The 23,556-nt window shown below is 41.4% G+C and overlaps 1 protein-coding gene across 3 annotated transcripts in view; it reads right to left on the bottom strand.

The window, feature by feature from the left end:
• The window catches only part of AGAP1 (ArfGAP with GTPase domain, ankyrin repeat and PH domain 1), a 395,049-nt gene extending 373,168 nt beyond the window's left edge, over nt 1-21,881 (bottom strand). For all 3 annotated transcript variants that reach the window (XM_075027850.1, XM_075027851.1, XM_075027852.1), the window contains exon 1: nt 21,151-21,881. In XM_075027850.1, the coding sequence (XP_074883951.1) occupies nt 21,151-21,313 (163 nt within the window). In that variant the 5' untranslated portion in view covers nt 21,314-21,881. The remainder of the gene's footprint in view (nt 1-21,150) is intronic.
• Between the last annotated feature and the right edge of the window lie 1,675 nt (nt 21,882-23,556).

Genomic DNA, 23,556 nt, shown 5'->3' with positions numbered 1-23,556 from the left:
GCAAGGCTGTGAAATTTTGTAACTGCAGTAATACAGGTAATAGTTGTTCTAGCCAGGTTACACAGAAAGCTAACAGTGTCATAACCCAATCAGTAATCGCTCAAAATTATTCTCAAACATAAACCAGTAACAACCTGCCTTCATAATTCTTCGCTGTTGTTCATGGCAACTTAAAGTCCAAATTTTGGGGGGCAAACAGAGCAAGTTACTGTGAACTGAAATAAGCTTTCAGTAAGGTCGTTCAACTTCCAGTACGTATGCACTTGTACTAAGTCCTACTACATTTTCACCTGTATGCCAACACAAGAGTTCACTTTTGACATGCTGAACCCTTGTCCCACAGGATTAGTACTTGTATTTAATATATATTCAGGCATAGCTACATTGCTTTGAGTTTGCACAGCCTGTCCAGTTACTTGAAACTGAACAGAAACCTGAGCATAAGTCAGTCAAGAATTCCTGAGCCTCAACCATGACAGAATTAAACACAGAACTCCTGCATAATACTTTTTTTTTTTTAAACACATCTTCCAGGGAGTGAAAAGTCCCTTTATTTTCAATTTTAGTAAGTATGTAGCTACTACTGGCATTTCAAGAACACATGTTCCAAAATTAGCGCAGAAGCAGTTAATAGCATGCATTTTAAGAAGGCCAACACTGCCTAGCAATAAGATGGAATGTGTTTTCATTAAGCCTCACCTAGAACTTGAGATCCAAGTCATCTGGAAGATGCTTTAATTTAATAGAGAAGAGCATTCTTTACTGAACTGCTCAGGAGTGCTACTAGTCTCTAACAATGCTCATCAGTGAAGATGCACACAAACTGACAAGGTTACTTTTTCAGTGAGACTTCCCTAATACTGTCTGTCAAAGCATCAGACATGGTGTTCTACTCATACCTCCAAGCCATTTTTCCATTTCCAGACAGTATTAGGCAAAAAGTACCAATAAGAACTAGAATATCTAAATTAACAACTTCTGCAAATCTTGGGCCCGCCTTCAAATCTGTTTTTAAAACCAGTACAGCCACACTGGCTATCCAAAAAGAAAAAAAAAAAATAAAAATTACACAGCTTAACCAATAGCTACCTGGAAAAAAGTCAGTAATATCATATAAACAGATTTGTCTCAGACATCCATCACATTCCAAACAACACAAACTCTATAAGAGAAAACTTCCTCCTGCTTGCGTACTTGGAATATCCAGCAGTTACACATTAGTTAGAAACCAGATTACCTTGTATTTGGCAATACAGAGAACTTTGTTCAAATTTTACAACTCTTCCATCATCACAACACTTCTGTGCTACGATGCTTTTAAAGTTAGAGTTTTAGAATATCAACATGATAACCACAAGTTTTAGGAAGGTTACAGCCAGAACAGCTAGATGGAAAAAGACTTCACAGAAATGCAGCACAAGAATACAGTATTTGTAGTAGACATACCACAGTTAGCTATATCATTTATCTCCACTGAGCACTTTTACAACAACAAAATATCTCAATATGTGATCTGAACCCTCAATATTAGGAAAATAAGGTAAATCAAACTTGCAAGCATTCCTAGCTTTATTGCTAGTAGAACAGCAAAGAAAACTCACTGTTTTACCCTGCCATCCTATGGACTCTGCATTCTGATCACAAGTACTTAACACTTAAAGTTGCTAAGCCCCATGCATTTCAGCCGAAGTCAGCACTAAACCAGCCAATTCCATGTTCTAGATGATGATTACTTAATGCCTGCAGCTGTAGTTACCTTTAAGCTATGCCCACTTTTACTGAAACAGCCACTTAAGGAAATTCACACCAACTGGAATTGTTTCCTTCCAACATTCCTCCTAGCACACAGAGTGATTCAAACATCTCTGGCAGTGCCATTGCTTTGATAACTGGATGTTTATTTCCCAAGGCAATATCATTCCATATATTTTCCTTCCTTTCAGGAGTTTATATTCGCAACAAATTCAAGATACACAGACAGCTTAATTACTGGTGATTGTTGAGCAGCATCAAGAATCTTTCACTAAAGCTTAGTAACTTGTGATACAAATTTAACTGTTATTGAAAACCTGAAGGCATAAGTCCTGTGTTATTCACTGAAATACAAGATGACATTTCTTAAAAGCTTAATATCTATGTTTTGAACAGCCTTACTGCTCTAACTAGAATATACCTACGGTCACCAGTTATCAAACTACCGCAACACTTCAGTATCAGGTTAGCTAGGAAAAACAAGTACTATGACAACATGAGAAGGTTGATCTACGCTGGCCCATTAGCTTATTTTTTCATTCAGTGAAACTTCCTGACAAATGGTCCCATGGAAAATGTTATGTTGGCAGAATTCTCATCTCTACAGCACTGTATGGTCTTCCACACTCACTGACAGAAGGCAACAGTTACAGAGCAGTCTGATTTTGTAGTACAAACAGACTAGGGGAAGAGGGATTGAGTGCAAGACCTAGTCAAGTGTACTTGGTACATGGGCACTCATATACTTTGCTAATTGTCCAATGCAAAACTTAATATTTTGGCCAAAAGCTGTTCCTGTAAGTGCTGCAATTCTCTCAACATTAACAAATTACCACAGCCACCCATTAATTTAAAGATTACTTATATTATCTCATACAAAGTAGTCAACACCGAGCAGCATTAGCATAAGGCAACAATTTGACTTCAGGAATGTGCTTCTCATTTCATTCAAGCCTAGGACACAGTACATATTTACCAAGCTTCAGAAGTGCTTCATTCTTCACTATAGTGGGTGTGAAGTTCACAATAACCACCCCTTTCTTTTAAAGGTGCCTGTTCTCAACTCACAACTCCCTAACAAACAACTTGACCATCCTCCAAAAAAGAAACAGCTGCAGATAGTCAAGGTCCATCAAAAGATTAGAGTGATTATGGCTTAGAAGTACTGAAGACAAAACTTCCTTTCCTTAATATCTGCAGATATCAACAGATGCTTACAAAAGCCACAAACACTCAAGTTAGCAGTAACTGCAACTGTGCCTCACTATGTTCAGCTCAAAATCCTAAACAACTAGCCAGCATAAATAGACTGTGCCATATCATCTTTCAGCACTTTTTTGTATGATAAATTTCTTCTTGCTGAAACAAAAATTGTGTTTAGCTGCATGACTTGCATGCAATACAACTCTTAACGGTATTTTAATTTGCACGTAGCAAATTAAAAACAATCATAAGGACAATGCGTAATAGCCTTTTGGCAAGATTAATTAAAACCTTAGACTGTTGATTATACAAGCAACTCAGGTTCAACATATTTATGGTCAATTGCATATCAGAACAAGCATATACCTCCCAGAGAAACAGGTTCAAGTTCGTTAGAGCTTGGAAGTCATTTTACAGCCTCAGTTCAGGTGCAGTAGCTTCTGTGCAGCACTCTACCACCTTGCCCCTGTTGCTTAAGGAATGCAAGGTTTAGGTGCAGGCCAGCAATCCACTGAGCACAGCCAACAGCCCTCTTGACATCCTAACAAGCTGTCCCAGACCTTGCAGCACAATCCCACACCCATTCCTGTAACAGCTCTGAAGCCCATTTGAGTGTTAAGCGAGCTTATTCAGTTTGCCATCCTAGTAAAGTAATTACTTAATTTTTCCACTGAGCTGGTTTCTGAAGGGCTAGAACCCATGAAGGGGAGCTGGTGGAGTGGAAGGATTCTCCTCTTTTAGCAACAGCTAATTAATCATTACAGGGTCTCCCACTCCTAAGCTATACTCTCAGAAGACAGCAAAGATATACATCCATTTTTAGCAAGTTTATACTCTGTTGCTCCGCTTTACCAAAAAAGCCTTTCACATTCCTAGTATTATTTTCAACTAAATCTGAACTGGGAATCAGGAAGCACATCACCTCATTTTGAATTCAAGTTGAATGGAAGTTGTAATAATTCTAAGGCACAAAGGAGCACAGAAATACAACCCTCAGATTACAAACGTAGCTTGCCTGACTAACCTGAAGAGGCTTTCAGAACAGCTTTTTTTTTTTCCTTCTCAAGAGACTCTTGCAGTACCACAGCAACTTTATTAATTATTAATCAGGCCTCATCTGCTCAATACATCATTTCCATAAGATTAGCAATTAGCCACATGCTACAACATAGCAGCAAATACTGTATTCTTTTCTCAACATAAAGCTTTCACCTCCTAGAGAGGAAACACAGAGCATATGTTAAAATGGTTTGTTTCTTTTTATGCAAGTCAGTTTAGCCACTTGATGAAAAAACGCCATGTTACAGTGAACCTCATGCGTAAACATGAAAAATCCTCTCTTCCACTTTGAAATTTTGAGTCCTTTACTCTGTTTCAGCTCGATGTGACAGCAGTAGAAGCCTAAAGAACAAAATGCCTAGGAGGAGGGTAGAGAAGAAAGTTTAAACTAGTCTTCCAGCTGGAAGAACATATTCCCAATGTGCACAGCTCCCCTTAGCCTGCCGCTTGTCACTCTGCACACATGCCTTCACATCAGCACACATGCACTTGCTGACAGGTAGCTTGGATGCAGCTGCAGCATATGCTGCCTCTTGTTCTGCTAGTGGTTTGGCTTACAGAAGGAAGCACCCAAGAAAGTGGACAAAAACCACAGGATCCCCAGCATCTTTACAGTGAAGCTCTCTAGGAAGAGGACAGAACCACAAGAAACCCAATATCATCAGTTCTGCCATTCAACAAACTGAAAAATGTGAAGTTACTACTTGATTCCTGCTGAAACCATCTGGTTTGGGCTAATTTGCGTCATTAAATAGGATCAGAAGTAGATCTGATTTTGAATCTCAATTATTTCAATTTTATATCACAATTTGTCATTAGCAAGGTACTTTACATATTCCTTCTGACAAATACTCCCCTGTCACATTTCACTTGAATGCAACATAAATAAAAGCAACTAGATTTACTGTCACTGTTCTTTTCAAAAAATTAACACACTACTTTTTATTTTTAAACACTTAACTGCAAATTCATACATTTCCTGACAAGTAGATTGAAGATGCAAATTAAACAAAAAAATCTTTGCCTTTAAATCAGATGCTCATTATGATACAGTATCTATAAATCTCTAAATACAGAAGTCAGTCTTAAAGTTGGCAGTTACAGAGACTAGAAGCAGAACCAGGTCCAGCATCAAAGCCCTTCACAGCGTCCAAGCAGATGAAAGTGGTAACCTAGAAGCCTTTGGAATTCTCTCAAGTTTTGTCATTTTAGTTTATACCTCAAAGTCTCCCAGGAACAGCCGCTGGTCTTTGAGCATCACGAGAATTTTGCTTTTTTTTATTTCCAAAAGCCAACAGCCTGCAACCACCCAAAAAGTTTGCTAAAGTAAAACAAACGTACACTGAAGCCTCTATATTCCAACCATCACCTACATTTCAATGGCCTGTTTGTCCTGCTTGGAGGCAAACACTAAGAAAAAAATAATTCTTTCAAGTTAGGAAACCACAAACTCTCCCATACCTCCAGTGTATATAGCTATCTTGACCATTAAAATCAATTTTTACAACTTCATAGGAATTAATTACTTTCAAGCTGCAATGGTTAAAAAACAAATCCTGTACTCTCTCCCCAAGTGATGATTCTGCATCTCACATTTTTCATCAGCATAAAAGTTTCTATTAGTCCACCTTTCCAAGGAGAAGATTAAACCTAATACAGTTTTCTCATACACAATTCCCATGCATTCAAATTCCACTTTTTTCCCCTTGCTGATTTTTTGTGCTCAAGACAACCACATCTGTATAGAAACTGGTTTAGCAACTGATTTTAACTCCAGGAGCAGTAGCACAGCAGGCACAGAGTGGGCTTTCAGAACACTCTTGCACGATGTAGAAGTGCTTATGCAATAGCTTGGCCACAGCATCCAACACACAAAACCCACTTTGGATGCCAACAAATGAGCCACTATCAGTATTACAGAGTCAACATTTTCCAGATGCTTACTGGACTATCTTCTAAGACTCAGACTTGATGTTCTGCTTTAAAAGAATGGACTATAATTATACAGAAGACTTAACTATCATTGTGTTTTATTTGATTCTGTACAGGATGGTACTACTTCAATAATTTGGCAATACAAGATCTGAAGGACAGTTCATAATCAGTGTTATCACATTGCCATTGCTGCTGCTTTTTCAGAGCTTTATGGAAAATTAAATCATAGATCTTCAAATTTAAGCCCACTGCACTCATTCTTGATATTAGCTTTTTATACTTTAATGTTTCAACAAGTGCCTGTTATGCACACAGATAACACTTTTTCTCAATCCAGACATGATCCTCACAGGACACCCACCAAACACCCTAAGAACACAAGGGTGACATCAACCTGACCAGACAAAGAGTTCACAAGCTAGTAGAGGGTTTTTCTGGCATCCTGTAGTTTTCTCCACACACTATCCACAGTGAAACCTGTATCTTAATCACTGCCCAGAGAATATGTTCCCCTGAGGTCAGTAAATATCCTCTCTCTCTGCTGACATACCTAGCTACGAACAGCCTTTTTACTGACCTGATTAACAAGTTAACAGAGGCAAACAAGAGACTGAGGGAATAGGCACAGTTCATATTTGTGTTACTTACCGTTTTTCAAAACAACACTGACAGGATGCAGCATCAACACAGACTAACCATCTTGTACACAATCCCTTAACGAGTCCCACAGTCTGCACTGAGACCTCTGCATTAGCAATAACATTTGCATCCAGGCTAAATAGTTGCCTGCCAGCTCCAATATGCATATACACAAATTGATATTTACAACCAACATGTAGACAATGGGAAAGAAGTGGCTTTTCAAAAGCATTGCTTTAACGCATTACAACAGTCACACAAATAGTGTTGGTTGTTTTGGTTTTTTTAAGCTGTCTCCAAGTCTTTTAAAGTAACTTGTGGACTAAACTAGATTAAGTACCTCTGATTTATCACAGCAAGTACAATAGCATCTGGAGCCACCTACTGAGTATTATTAAATATAACTAAACTAAAATACACAAGTCAGGAAGAACAGATTTATACAGCTATGTTCATACCTGTTTGAAGCAGGTTGGGTTTGTGGGGGGGTTTGTGGTTTGTTTTTTTTTTATATATTACAGCCCCACTGATGGTGTTTTAAAAAGATCTAATCCCATCTGTAATTGGATCTATTTATGTGTATTTGATTTACCTAATGCCTAATGTGTCATCACTGAACAGCTTTTATCAAATATCACCAATTACTTACTAAGCAATATTACCGTCTGCTGAGTGGAGAAATACTATGAAAACTACACACAAAAATAGCTGCAGAATGTCAGATAATCCAGAACAAATGTATCAACGTTGCACAGTAACAGAGGTTCCTCTGATAGCACCTTTCACTGAAATTAAGGAACACCAGACAACTTTGAAATGCCTCACTTCAGTGCTGCTTTCTTCCAAGATGATGATATTTGTACTCAGGTTTCTAGCAGGCAGCTGGCTCAGCCTGAGTAAGCCACTTTATCTACATACTAATTAAAAAAAAATAATCTGATACAACACTAGTAGGCTACCTTGCTCTTTACAAATAAATGGGAAAAATCAACTTTGCCATAATCTACTACTTTTTTAAAAAACTATTGGACTGGCCTAGTTAGCAAATCAAGGGATATATAAGTGAGCTTTAATTTTAATAGCATGTCATTACCTAACATCAAGTAATCTCTAAAGGGACATACTTGTACTTTTTAGGTCACTGAGGTATTTTGCCTGTTGCTGTTGACAGCCTACATTCAAGTTACAGCCAAACACCAGTATTTAAATGCCTTTTTTTTTCCCCTCCAAACTGACTAATTTCTTTCAGCTGTCTGTAGTCTCAATGCAGTGCTTACTGGCTTGCTCCCGCAGCAAGTCTCAAATTAAAAAACTTCAAATTCATTGAAGTGTCTAAATCACCTTGAAATATTTTCAAGATAGATTCATGTTCATTTTATCAAACACCTACTCTAATCTAACATGTTACAGAAGCAAAGAGATCCTGCCCAGCTACCCCATTCACACAGACAGCAGCCTGTACAACTCTCAAAACTGAAGAGTCAGCTATTACTCACCTCTCCTCAAACAGTTCTTTCCTTATTTAAGGAAAGGTAGAAGTAACCTCTTTAGACTATTGCATTCCATAATCTAACATTAAGATTTCCCCTATCAGCCCAGAAATACAAAAGCTTTCCAGCTTACATTACAGTCAATTGGTTTGCACAGTAAGTAAAACACTTAATGCACGTTTCCTTTACCAGAATCAGTCAGCCAACATACCCTTATCTCAATACCATTGCATGCATTATCCCCATTTTTTTTTTCTTATGTTTTACTCACTGCAGTTTCTGCTGCGCTTGACTGGCATGTGCACATCAACACAAATTCAAATGGCACATCATGTCTTTGTTACCTAAAACTGCACAGTCAAGTTATCATACATTTTCTACCTTTACCATATAGATAATGGTAATGTTCCAGGTTAAGGGGGGGGGGGGGGGGGGAAGGAAAAAGCATGCCCTGGAAAAATATTTTTCCAGAAGTTGTTTAAATGAAGAACAAGACTACATTAAAGCCACCAAAGTTTCTCTATAACATTACAGTGAATAAAATGGACCAGCACTAGTATTAGGCACTTACAAGCAAAACAAGGGCCCCCAATTGTTTATGTTTGTATGCTGACCAGTTTTAAAAAACATGTAATGCTCCATTTTAAAAGCTTTTGTCAGATAATTTGGAGATTATTAGCAAGTGAGCAATTAGTACAAGCAGTGCACATCAACTACCACATCAATTAGCATCATAAATCAAACCAGCAACCCTCTAACTGAATTCACTCTATTATGCAAGAAGCAAGATGTTCCAGTAAGCAAAATATTCCCAGAGAAGTACTGTCTTTTTGTAAGTCGGGTAGGTCTCCTGACTTAGCTAAAATACTAACTTTAAAATGCATTAAGCAGTTATGAAGGCAGATGACCGCTGTAAATATTTGTCCATCTAACCTGGCTAGAATTGTTACCCAGGTGATTAACACACATCACTTCCCTCTCAGAGGTTACGCACCAACGTAGTCAGTGCATCTTTTGCTTCAAGCAAGTTGTGCCCTTTGGGTCAGCCACACCCTATTAAATTTTTCAAGATAAGTCAATAGCAAGATCCTTCCATCCCTAAACTAATGTATTGCTATATATCTAGATGCTATTTAATGCTGCAATCTCATAGCGGTGAAGTATTTTTGAAGTTTAATTAATGCAGGTTAAAATTACAATCTTATTTTTCATGAGAAAAAGTAATGAAATAGGACTAAATAGATGAGTTGCCACAGGGTACAAGAATAGTTTTCCACAGCTTGTTTCTATGCCTTCCTGCTTTCATTTACTCAACTCCAAGGGTGAACTTAGAGACTCAAGTTCAAGTAATGGAATTGCCATAAAAAAAGTGATAAACGACTATAGGAAAGTGCCACATGCACTAACACTGCAGCTACAGATTTTCTTCATATTCAGAGCATACCAGTAGCATTGTCAATTTTTACTATTTCATACAATGCAAAGCAGCTACCCATCACTGTCACCATCATGTGCAGAGGGGTCAGAAGCTTGCCCAGAGACCCACAGAAATCTTTCAACCCCAAGCTCAAACAGCAATCTAAAATTTTCTAAGAGCAATGTGTTTTGAAGGAAAACTTATTCTGCTTTATTTACAGTACCAAAAAAGAAAACAATCCTATGAAGACTTTAGCGTGTATTGAAAATATTAACAAAGTGTCACTATAAAAGCATTTTTAAACTCTGCTACATCATTGACTTTATGTTCATGAAAGCAAAGGAACGTTCTTTTCTTTCACTGTCATTATTTATTAGTTTTGACAGTTGACACTTGTACCCTTGGCAATACAACCACTAATACCTTCTAGCCAGAAACAGAGATGGTGCAATTAATGACAAAATTATTTGTAACTGCTTTATCAGAATTCTCAGTATCACATGCCCATATCTATTGATATCTTCCAAGCTACCATTCTAGTTTTAGTGCTAAACAGTGAAGCTATCCAAATAAGATATATATAGCCCATCTTTCTCTCAAGAACTGGATATCTGTTTTATAATATGCCTCCAACAGTAGCTAGAACAACAGATGTGAAGCTGTATGCCAATTTAGCAATCATTCACAGCTCCTATCTCTGACTTTCACTTATTTATCAGGCCCAGTTTGTCACATTAGTCCAACATCAGGCCACCTTCACCTGAACATAAATGCCTACCAGGCCTACAGATGATTGAGAGCAGTACACAGTTTACTGTGACAGAAGTATCAGTTATTATTTAACCTCTCCACATCATGAAGCACTTAGTCACTAAAGCCTAACTCACACCATTGCATTAAGTTTACAAAAGAAGAGACATCAATATTCCAATCTAAGAATCCAACAGCAGCTCAGTTACTCCTTACTATTCCAATGTTTCTAAAGGCTTAGTTTTCAAGAGATCTTTTGCCTCCTGCGGTCAGCTCAACATTTCAGAAGCACTACAGGTAGTTTAGCAGGCCAAGCTCACGACAAAAAATGTTGTAGGTTCCTACTGCTATAGTTGACTTTCTGCTTCTCTTCACTGCATTAGCATGTTACAACAGCTGCCACAGGAAGGGAGATAGATCACCAGATTTTGGCTTTCTGACATTAAAATTATTATAAAGCTTCAAGCTACCTCAAGCAATTTCACTGAATGACTAATTCTGGCTCTAACGCGGTAGAAAGCAGGGGCGGAAGAAGGACCATTCAATCAACTTGCACCTCCTAACCTAGTTCAAAGCACCAGATTTAAACTGCAAAGTCACAATCATTTCTATGCTTTGAGAACACTTTTAGATCCTTTCTATAAAGGAGTTATGAAGCTCTAACATTTCCATCTCTAAGTATCTGCAGAAGTGTATTTAAGATTATTTCCTGGACCTGGAGACCTACCTGGAGATCTGTCTCAACTTCATGCTTTATAAATCCATGCACAGCCTTGGATGTCTCAATCTCCTTCCCCACTTCCCTAGTTAGGGAGAGTTTTCCTGAGTTTGGCTGGTATCTTTGAGGAAATTCACTGCTGGATGAAAAACAGCATCTATCAAAACACTGTCTTATCACTTACAGAAAGGTCACCCCTCCTGAGAGAAGCTATAATGAAGGGTTCTACAAATACTAAAAAAAAAAAAAAAAAACAACATGCCTTTGACCTGTCCACTGAAACTTTCAAGTCCAAAACCAGATTATGCTATCCAGGCACAAAATTCCTCACCTGTCCACACACTGGCCATCTCCACTCTACCCTTCAGGTACACGCATAACAGAACTTGAGGATATCTTCAGTTCATGAACTTTATTATCCCAGCAATGCAGTTTTGATCAGACATGCCTGCTAACTATTCCAGGCCTTAAGGCTTACACTCCCCCTAACACTGACTCCATAGAGAGGAACAGGCTCCGACAGCACAGAACACAGAAGCATATTGATGATTTTATTCCTGCACTAGATGACCATTTCAGTATCCTAAGATTGCTGGGTCCATTTGTATCATACTCCGATAAGAACACAGGTGATCCTACGTTCAAATGCAACTACTTTCATGTGTGACTGCCCAGTACTATGCTGCAGTTACCCTAAGAACTACTATGCTGTGTATGAGTTGTCTTTCAATAATGAAACATTCCATAAGAAATATAAAAATGCAAAGCCAGCATATTCAGATAGGCAGCTGAAGCCTAACATCTAATGTCTTCCTGCTACACTTGCTTTCCATGTTTGTACAAATTCATACCCCAGCCACCTCCTTATTTAAGGTCTCCAGACATCAGTCGGGTTATTGACCAAGTGACACACAAAGCCTTGCTTGTGGTTCATGACTAGTTAACTCAGATACACAAGCATTTGCAAAGTTAAGTGGTATACATTTAAATGACTGCTGTCTGGGCACCCAGAGTGCCATGCTTTTCGCATATTTCTTCTAGAGAACACAGTTGCCGTGATACCTAGAAGACAGGCTTCCTGGCTGCTCTCCTGAGCATGGGAAGTTGAAGTAGTAAGATAATGGAAATCACACATTCATACACTACTGTATCTGTTTAACAAAGTCGTGAGAGTACGTTACAGGATGCTACAAAATCCTGCAACAGTGACTATCTTGCTGTATCCTCCTTCTGGTTATGTTACTGAAAAATACAGCTGCAAAGTACAGATATAGTGGTATAAATTAATAGAAAGTTGACTAACAGTAAGAACTTCATCTGCAGCTTTAGTTTAACAGGAAATGTAAGCACTACCAAGTTCAAGTCAAAGTGGACTTTCCTACAGGTTTCAAGTTAAATTGTGTCGAGCATTGATTTGGCCTAGGCTATAAACACTCCTTCAATCCCTTCAAAATTATGAAAAAAAAAAAAAATTTGTGTCTGAAGCTTCTCATAAATAAATACAAAGCAATACAGCTAAAGCCATAGATTCAATTCCAGTATTCTTAAGAGTCACCTTGCTTGCCTGTACTCTTAAGTACAGAAGGGGAAATTACCAAACAAAACAGCTGTCTAATCATTAGGTTTACATTTACTATCCAAATATGTAAACAAATAAAGCTACTAAACAAGACACTGAAATTACACTTTTCACACACATCAATCCTGTGGTTCTAGTACTTTCAACTTTAAGTGGTTAACTGCAGCTTACTTAAGCAACAGGAAGAAAAAAATGAAAAAACAGTAGGTCATTCACTGGGATAGAAATGCACTGCCACCTTAACATCCTTTCATTTATACCATTACACAGGCTCCAAATATGATATCAGTCAGAATCCTGAAATGGCATTAATGAGGTTGAATGTGCACATACTGATTAAGTAACACATCTGCATCCATCCACCTTAAAAAAAAAAAAAAAAGACCTTAAATACTTCCAGAGAGCTTTGGAATTGCCAGCTGCCCACAATGAACTCGCTACCAACAAGGGAACCTGACAACTCCTCTGTTTCCACCTTGGAATTAGAAATTTAAAACAAACTTTCTAAGTCATAGATCCCTTGTAGCCCAAATACATTTAAGTGAGACAGCACTGCTACCTGATTTCTAACAGTAGTCACAAGATTCATGCAGCATTTACAACCTTATCACAATTACAACAGAAGTACAAATTAATTGCAAACAACTTTGGATCAAAAGCTCCGTCGAGAAGACTAAGAAGTAGTTGAACAGTCTTTCCATATAGACAGAATTGAAGTGTTCTTGATTTTATAAAATTCTTGTAAACGTTTAAAAAAAAAAAAAAAAGCTATTCACTGCCTGTACCCATACACTGGAGAGTTTGACTGCAGCTGAACTGTATCTTCACACTGCATTTAAACATGAGATTTTCTAAGACAGCAACAAGGTTCAATATCAATGACTTAGAACTCTAAACATGTGGACATGACCATTGTTAGTAGAGCACCAAGTATAACATGACAAGTGAAATGCCTGATAACTAGCACACTAGAAAATACTAAATTAGCTCTTCTGTTTTGACTCTTTCCATTGGACTCTACCCAGTGTGCTCATGTCTCTCTTGTCCTGGAGAGCCTAGAACTGGACAGAGTACTCCAGATGGCCTCACCAGTGCCAAGTAGGAATTTATATTGAAACAAACAAATGAACAAAAAAAACCAAATCAAAACACACAACGAAATAGAACAGCCCCCAAAACACACCCCACCAAGGGCAGGCATGGGGGGAGGGACCCAGGCCAAGCAGCTCTCCTGCACAGGAACACACAGGAACAGGCACAACTCATCACACCAGTGTTCTCAGCCTGTTGCGGGGCGGAGGGAGTGAGAGGGGGGGACCTCCCAGTACCGTTCCCAAACCAAACTTGTCTGAGCCTCCTGCTCCAAGTCAGTGCCCCACTATTTGGGATCTCTGCCCTTCCTCTGTTCTTCCCACTCATGCCCAGGCAGTGGCCCCTGCAGGGCACCCACCCACCCTCACCATGGCGGTCCATGCATACATCTCTCTCTATATACAGATGACATCCATGAAACCATACCCAAGTCCTGACGGTACAGAATTCCCAGAAGTGTTTAAATCAAAAATTAACAGCATCTCATAACTTGTCCACATCTGGCACTGTCTTTGGTCAATTATATCACGGTACAAAGACAACTGAGTATACAAAGGAGTTTAGCCACAGTTCTCCCTGCATATAGGTGACATGAAGTACAAACAGTGCTTAAAGGTAGTCAAGGACAAAAACTAATACTACAGAAGGCAAATCTCTTATTCCCTCAGATGTCAGTATTATCAAAACTATGTAATACAGTACTTTCTCTTTCAGACTAGGGGAATTTTATCCACTGTAGATTACTAAGTAATCATTTTAGATTTTTTTCACAAATGATGTAAAGCTATGTGTATAAAGGTCAGAAAGAATACCCTTAACATAAAAACTAACAATTGCAGAAACGGATGTTTGAAATGCATTGTCAGCATAAGGTCACACAGTTGAGATGCAACCAAGTTCTCCGTTTCAGCTACATTTTTGGAGCTTACATTATCTTTTCTTCAAAGATTTGCTAAAAATATCAACACTGCCATTTACCTTGCTTATTGGTAAGGACAAAACCAATTCCCAATTGTGATGGAGTGGAGAACAGAGTACTCCGAAGGTCTGAGGAGAAGTTCTTCATCTGTCTACCACTATTCCTAATCTCCACTATTCTCCCAAAAAAGTGGGATTTCTAATTTCACTTATGACTGTCAGACTACAGTATGTTTGTAAGCGCATCCTTTAATACTTGCAATTAATAAAATACATTGTATTCCCACATCAGTTTTCACCACGTGATCCAAGAATCAAACCACTTTCTTCAGGTCGTAAAGTTAAGACTAAGACTATGGATACCTCAGTGGTCAGATAATATACCTTATTAGAAAATAAGTCTTCTGAAGACACTTAGCTTGAGCACCTATGTCACCTTTAGGAAACTGAAATTAAAGTACAATGCAGAACATAAACACAGCAACCAATATTACAAGGTCCATTTCCTTTTCCCAAGAGCCTGAGATGAGCCAAAGCGAATCAAATGTCCAATCTGCTGCATTGCTGAGTGCCCCCTCTTCTTAGGGAGTAAGACTCATTTGCCAATTTAAACAGAAATAAAAACAGTGATCTGTATACACAGCAGCATGAACTCTTGTTTCAGCATTATTGCATGCTGCTTTAAACTAATCCCCCAAAGCAAACGGTGGGAGAAGCCCGGCACACTCTCTGAACAACCTAAAGCCTCACAACACATTTGTTCCAACAACATCAGTTGATCCACAGCATGTATCCTCCTTTGCCTCAGGAAAAAAGTTATCCTCAAAAGTTAATGGTTTAAGGTTTTCCTCTCGATTTGTAACTTTTATGCACTCACTCAAACGTATCTGATATTTAATCATGCAGCTTTTGCTGAGAATAGCAACAAAGCACGTAACAAAGTCAGAAAGCACAGTCAGTTCGACTCAGCGTAAGACATTCTGGTAACTTAAGACACAACTGTCAAACCCAACCTTTCATTTACCATGCAAGCAAAGTTAAGGACAAGTCTACCACCTTCCACATTAAAAAGAAACATCTTTCCATTTCGATACTAGCCCCCAAAACTAGAAAATAGGCACTGCATTTCATCAATTTGTCCACACTGAAGGTCTACAAACAGCAAGATGGAATGCTACCTTCTAGCTAGGTTAACGCACAACTCAGTAAACCAAGTTGCATATGCACAACCAGCGGAAAAAGGCATTAAGAGACTTGCTCCAAACATATTGCACTAGCTCTTACAGGCAACAATCACTGCCCAAGTCAATACTTATTGTGTATATGCAAGCTCAGAACTCACCTAGATGCACTAATGCACTAAGTATAGATAGTGTGTTCAGATTCCCTACAACTGAATCACAAAAATTTAATCCCCCAGCAAACAAAAAAAAAGGCACATTCCCAGCATGCTCTATTGTTGCCCTCTCTCCAGAAATCTGGAACAAGATGGCTGTTCGGAGAATCAGTTTTATCATTTCAAATTATATAGTCTGATCCATAGTTCAAAAAGGCACAACAACAACAAAAGCTTGAATGGGGTGATTGCTATTAAGGTTTCAAGATGCAATTGTCTTTATGCAATACTTGGGTTTTTTCCAGCTGTGGTCATTTATGCCTAAAGGTCTGAACTGTACCATCATTCTTTCAATGTACTGAAATAATACAACATATACCCCAACTCCCCTCCTTGAGAGCTTGACTTAATTATTTACTTGCATGGAGGTACCCAGATGCTGGATCTCCCAAGTCTGTTTCAACAAAATAGCTAAGTAAAAGGAGTGACTGCTATTCAAATAGTTTTCAGAGTGACTATCATGATTTCCAAGTTGCAGCTTGATACAATTCTTTGCCAAGCCTTGTACTACAATCAGCCTTTGCTCCTTGTCATGAGCTATTTGTACACCTGCAGGAAGGCTCACATGATTAAGAAGAGGCTAGTATACAGCTGTGATTCACCTTCACCTTATCACTAAGCTGGCAAGAAAAGTCAACTCATAATGATACTCCTTCCATAACAGGGAGCCAAAGAAGATTGATCATTGACATGCCTGCTATGTTTCTATCATCAAGTAGGAGAGAACAGGTACGTTAAGCAGGAAAAACAGCTGTAGTCTTATATTTCACAACAGAAAACAATGCTTTTACAGTACATTCATTTTTCAACTTATTTGTCTCATAGACTTCAGTAGCAACAGAAGTATTCAAATACTAGTGTTATCTCAGCTCCCAAATTGAGTATAACTTCTCCTGTAAGATGTAGTCCTACAACAGCACTGCCCCCCTAACATACCTGATACCATCATTTAAGGAGATGCAAAGTTACAGGGCCCCAAGAAAAGAATGGCCACAACAGGTAATAACACCAAAGTGGATTTCCACATCTGTTAATGGCAATGCACTTCAAGAGTTTTAGCTCCATCCTAAATTACTTAATTTTCAAAAAACAGTACTTTTAAAAGTGAATGAAGGAAAAAAAAAAAAAAACCCAAGGTTTATACCTTCTGCCATTTTCTCCCACCCACCCATTCCCCCAGTGCATCAGGATCTTTGCACTGCCCCAAAGTAGTAATTTCCAAGTGTACAGATTTGATATTTTCTCAAGACTTAGGTTATTTCTTAATACTTAATAATCATAATTTCAAAACTCAAACTAGCATTCACAACACACTTTTCAATTTTTTATTTTTTTTTTTTAAACAGGAAAGTTAGAATAGAAATCACAAAATGTGCTGGAACACAGCAATTCATCATTGAATAATGTCTTGTATGGCATCTCTAAGAATTAAAACAACAATCTCCCCTTAGATTAATAAATACATAAATAAAATCAGATCTCCTATTCATTTAGGGAGAGGAAATAAAAAAAACCACCCACACACAGACTCCAGGGAACATCTTGAAATTACTCTCAATGCACACTGAAACTGGTACCTTAAGCCTCATCACTAGGGCTTTGTTTTGCTAGTATAGGGTTCAAGATATTTCCCAGTTAGGAAAATCTGCCCGAACCCCACAGTGAAGCAGAATCTGTTTTGATGGGCTTGCCACTGCCTAAAAGGACAGCAACTATTTCAGATGCTTAACACTTGCTGCATTAGCATCTGTCAGTAATAAGTATATTAGCAAAAGTGTTTTTATAGACTATTCACCAAGATGACACTGACATTGTTAGATTGTTCTAAAATCCCTTCATAAAGGATTAAAAATTAATTTTTTCACCATCTCTCCTTGGTTTTGCATCAGTCTTAAAGTTTTATAACAATATAAAGCTACTCTCGGTCTGGATGATAGAAACTGGTACTGACATATTCAGCTATTACCCACCCTTACATATCTACACATACACTTTAAGACCACCATACCTTGAAACCCCAAGACATTTCCAGCAATTTAAAGACTGCTGAAGTCAATCCACGTCGTCTTCTCTCCATTTCTAAGCACACAACATACTTGATATAAGAACTGTTCAATATTGCTCAAGTACTGATGTATCTACCGGTGGAACTAAGCTCATGAACTACAGAACATGTGAAGACAGTTTTTACTACAGTTAACACTCTAAATGACAGCATCTAAAATTGTTTGGCTACTTAGTATTAATTTCATACAAAGAAAATAGAATGGAAGTATATGCTTTTAGAGCGTTGACTTTGTAACTCTGTGAAATTCAAGAGCCTGAAAGTAACCAACTTTTAGCATTTTTATCCAGTGACGAAAAGCTAATGAACTAGTATTACAGAGAACTGGTTTACCCAGTATCACATCTAACTTAGAATAATACAAGGAAAGAAATCTCTGCAAAAAACATCAACATGTCAATTTAGGACCCAATTTAGGAATGTTTAGCAGTTACTCTCTTCGGACTAGATACAACTGGTGTATTTGAATATAAATAATTGCTGCAGCTGAAAGGCCCGTTTTCATTTCACATTATTTCAACAGTCATTGGTCCAGCAAGTACGTCCAGGTACTCCTATAACAGAACTCAAAACCTAAAAAGAAAAAGGGTTTACATTGCCAATAAAAATCCAAAGTGTTGGGAAGACAGTGCTGCTCTATATTGAAAAGAAAATTCTGAGAGTAAGTAATAGTGTCTCTACCTCACTGCAATAAGTCTGAAATTGCTTTAGCTTCTATGTTCTCCTTCAGATCCGTCAAACCTCTCCTGATCAGGAAAGGTCATTATTTGAGCTGTTCAAGGAGCACATGTTGGTTGGAGTTACAGTCTAAAGCAGCCTGAACTAATGAGACTATATTCTTTTCTTTGAAGGGTGCAGTTCTCATTCCACTGGAAGGAACTATTTCAGCAAAAAGTTACTTAGTATTTTCTCATGCCAGGCACATGCCAACCACACCAGATTCCTCGCAGTCAGTGAAAAAGCCCAGTACCTCGAACTCAAAATGTTTTGTGATTCGGGGAGTACCATTACAATGCTCAACTCTGCAGCAAAATTGGACTGCAACAGCTGCAAAACAAATGACTATTTCTAAGTTCTTCCTACATGCAGTATGGCATTGCCACAAAGGTTTAAAAGTTGGTATCAGCGAGAAATAGTTAGATGAAGGAGGCTTACCAAAAATACAACCTGGCAGAGTTGTAACCTAGAGGAGCGAGTTGTTATTTTTTTAAGTATATGCAACTTTTAGTATTTGTTAGTTGAAGAGCCCTCAGAACAGAAAAGACTTAAAAATATACACTTTTTCTAGATAAATCTTTCCCATGAATCAGACCTGCTGGTTTCATGACTCAGTGTCCAATGTAAGTTAGACAGCAAATTGTCTACAAAAATTTTACTCATCAGCTCTGTTTTTGAAACACATTTGCAGGCTGCTATTTTAGTTTTAAAGTCCTCGTGATTGACAAATGAACTGAGCTACAGTTAGGTAACACAAATCATTAATACATGAAAAGACTAACATAAGTCACATGCTATGAAGATAACTATGTACAGTGCTTCACATCCTCCTCCCACCTCAACACAAACTTGGCTGCACGACCATATCCCAAGCATCTTATTCAAGAAACGTATTTATACCACATAAACATGTATTAATTGCCACTTAAAAAACAAACAAACAAATAAATGTTCTGCTGAAGGCATGATCTATCCCACAGAAATCCAAACACCAGTAGCACTCAAAGGAACAGTAGTGCCTGTGCTGTATCCTTCCCACAATCCCTAAGTTTCCATCTCTTCAGCGAAAGAGGAGAGCAAAGGGGAAGGACTCCCAGGAGGGGACAACCCAGACTCCAAGAAGCCGACAACCACACACCATAATTTCAGTAAAGTGACTAATACAACAGAGAATATGCACAGAACTCTGCCACATACTTAGATGGATGCAGAGACTTAGCCGTGGACTACGTTCTTTAATAGAGTGACAAGCACTGCCAGTCACAGTGACTTGCTATACAAGACACTAAAAGGGAGCAGCGGGGGGTTCCTCCCACCACCCATAAAATGTTAACAGTACTAAACATGACGTCTGCTATTCAAGCTGCACTGCTTAAGAGTCAGATGAATAATGCAGTCTTTCGAGTAACAATCTCAATAGCAGCTTTTCCCTCAGGACTTTTTTATTACATATAATTTAAGGACAAGATAGGCTAACAACACAAGATGGTTTTAAGCAGCTCTCTATTTCAGCTGCTGTACATCATACTCTGCGAGCTTGAATCCCTTCCAGAATAGTGGCAGACTATTTCAATTGCAAAAGCACAGAATACAAAGCTTAGTAAGCTGTCATGCAAAATAACTCAAAAATTTCTTCTTAAAATACATGTTCTTGGCCAATACTGTTTGCTCTTTTTAACTCCAGTGACAGTGAAGAAAAATACCTGCAGACTTCCCAACACTGACAATTTTTTTCCTTATTTTGTGCATCCTAAGCAGTTCAGGAGTCTCTGTAGGGCTCCTTCGGGGATAGATGCATATAAATCTAAGCTTAGAAGACTGTTATCTCCATCTTGCCTTCAGACCTGCTTTTACCCGGCTGCATAGACAGGCTACCGCTCTGTAATCCAGTTGTACATCTTGCTCACCCACTCTACCACCACTAAACCTGAACCCCTGCTTAACGCCTCCATCAAAAACTGCACGGAGCACCGAAGAAAAACTCATTTTCTCTGACCCTCCTGGCAGGCAAAGCGAGCATCACCCTTCCCACCTTGACCCAGTACTAACACGACCGCTGCTCTGCCTGCACACCAGCAGCAGGCAAGAAGCAAAACAACTTCTCCCCGCAGCGCCGGGCACCCCTGTCCAGCCCCGCTCTCAACAAATTCGCCTCCCGCTTATGCCTGTGAAGGACACCCACACCGGGGGGCCACCCTGGGCATTCAGCGCAGAGGGACCGATGGGGACCACGCCAAGAGACACCCCCTTTCCCCCCCAAAAAAAAGCCTGCCACGGGGAGATGGAGGAAGGGAAGGCAGCCAGGAAGGCGCAGGCAGCTGCTCCCAGTAAGCCCGCCAGTGCCCTGCAGGCAGGGCCACGGGTTGCGGGGGGGGCCGCCGCCTGCCCCTCTCCCCGCCGCGGCGGAGCCGTCGGCTCACCTTCGATGGCGATGACATGCTCGCGGATCTGGTTCTGCAGCACCGGCTCCTCCACCCGCTCCAGCAGCTCGTAGATGGAGTAGATGTTGGGGTGCACCGACTCGAAGCGCTGGATCTCGGCCCGGATGGCTGCCGAGTTGGCCAGCTGCTGCTGGTAGTTCATGGCGCGGCCGCTCCCCTCCGCCGCCGCCCGCTCCGCTCCAGCGCCTTCCCCCGTCCCTCCCCTCCTCACCGAAAGCCCCGCGCGGGTCGGCGGGCGGCGGCGGGGGGGGGAGGCGGGGCGCGCAGGGGGCGAGAGCCGACCGCCGCCGCCTCACTCACCGGACTCCCCCCCGCCGCCCGCCCCGGGCCGGGCCGGGCCGGCCCGGCAGCAGCCCTTCGCCTCGCAGCCCGCAAGGGGCGCCGCCGCCGCCGACCGCTTCTCCGCCCGCTGTCACTTCATCGCGGCAGCGGGGCAAGGCAAGCCGGCCGCCCCCGGCCCCATGGAGGGCGGCAGCGCGGCTACCGCCGCTGAGCTCCCTCCCGGCCCCGGCCCCGGCCCCCGCCGCCGCCGCCTCCTCAACTCCGCAGCGGCGGCCGGTCCCGCCGCCCCCCGCGCGCGCGCCGACAGCCAATGGCCGGCCCCTCCTCAGCCTCGCGCCCCCGGCCCAGCCTCGCTCTCGTGCCCGGCGCCCCGCGCGCGGCGGCGGATGGCGGCGGCGGCGCACGCAGCCCCGCTCCCACCGGGACGGTCCGGCTCCCACACGCACACACCCCCCTCCCGCGCGCTCGCCCCACTACACTCCCCCACCCCCCCCCTCACGTCCTTCTCCTCTGCCCGCTTCACGCTCACGCAAGCCACGCCCCCGGTGACGTCACCGCGCAGGCCGCTGGCCACGCCCCGCACAGCCCCTCCTCGCCCGCGCCGTGCCCGCGGCGGGGCACGCTGGGAAATGCAGTCCGGGGGGGCGTGCGGCGGGGTGGCGAGGGGCGCGCGGAGGTGGCGCGGGGGATCGCGGGGGCGGCGGGCCCGGGCGCTCTCCCGCTCTCCCCTCAGGGCGCCCGTCCCCTTCAGCCGCCTCCGCCGGAAGCCTGGAACGCGGTGCTTGCCCCGCGGGGGGCCCCGTGCGCCCAACAGCGCTTGCCCCGCAGGCAAGTGGAGGAAGACCCCCCCTCGGCGCGGTGGGCGGGCCGGCCGGTGCCCTCAGGGCCTCCCGCGGCGAAGCCCTCACCGTGAGCCCGGGCATGGCCCGTTGGCCCCCCCCCGCCCCTCTGCCGAGCTCCGCTCGGCCACTGGAGTCCTAGAAAAGAGCAAGTGCGGAGGTTTGTACGTCAAGTGCTCTATCGCAACCGCTTGACGGCTGTTAACGGTCGCAGCAGCCGTGTGGGTGCCCGCAGGGCGCTCACCGGTGCCAGTCTGAGAGCCGCCCTTTGCCGTACGCCCCTGAGCGTGCAAAATAGTGCGGCGGGCGGCGAGCTTTGCCGGGACCCCAGCCAAGGGCACGGCAGTGTTGGGAGCAGCGGCGTTCTCACTCACGGAGCCCTGCAACAGTCAGAAATGTCTCACTCTAGATAAGTCACGGCGCAATGAAGCGTTGCTGTCATTAGCGTGAACAAGTGTTATGAATATCATTTGCAAGGCGGCTATGCGCACAGTTAGGCATTCGCCTCAGTGAACCCCTTTTTAGGATCAGTGTTTTATGGACTTGAGCTCCAAAGCTGTAAAACGTGAAGCAAACTTTAACATAGAAAACAGTTCAGCCCAAGGACACCTTGGTAAGGGATAGCCTCAGGAAAACTGTATCCATCTATTCTACTGACATATACCAGAGCAATGAATAGAACAATTTCAATATTTTTTTCCCCCCAAAAAATAAACGAAATGACATTATTTGGATATACAGCTCTGGCCTGGCATGGCTGAGAAGCAGCTACGCTCCTTTCTTGGTGCAGTTGTTTACTTCATGTTACCTGCACCCACCTTTATCGCATTTTTAAAATATTTCATCTTTTTGAGTAATCTTTGTCTTGAGTGTTGGCTGTTCAGTAATGATAGGTCTTAAGAACAGAACAGGTAAAGGTTTTTGAAAACTTAATCCATTTACCAAATCCATTGATCTATATTAAAAAATTCAAACTGCTTTGTTTTGTTTCTATTTAAGAAGATCTGGGAGTGTAAGTAAGTGATGCATATCGTGTGATCTCCAGGGTGGAAATAGCTGTTCTGCTACTGTAACTGAATTCTTAACCTAAACAGTTTAAGAGAAAAAACATTGGTAAGCTTGGCAGCAAGAGGAGGAATGGGAGTATCATAAAAAACAGTGCTTAATTGTATTATGAGCAATAACACTTAGTGTCATGGCAGGCATTTGTACTCTGGCTTATCTACTGATGCTCTGTTGCAGGTCTTCCTTGTAAACCCATGGT

Source organism: Buteo buteo, chromosome 5 (genome assembly GCF_964188355.1).
Source record: "Buteo buteo chromosome 5, bButBut1.hap1.1, whole genome shotgun sequence".
NCBI lineage: Eukaryota > Metazoa > Chordata > Aves > Accipitriformes > Accipitridae > Buteo > Buteo buteo.
Note: the sequence above shows the minus strand (reverse complement) of the source record. Positions and strands in the feature narration are given on the sequence as shown.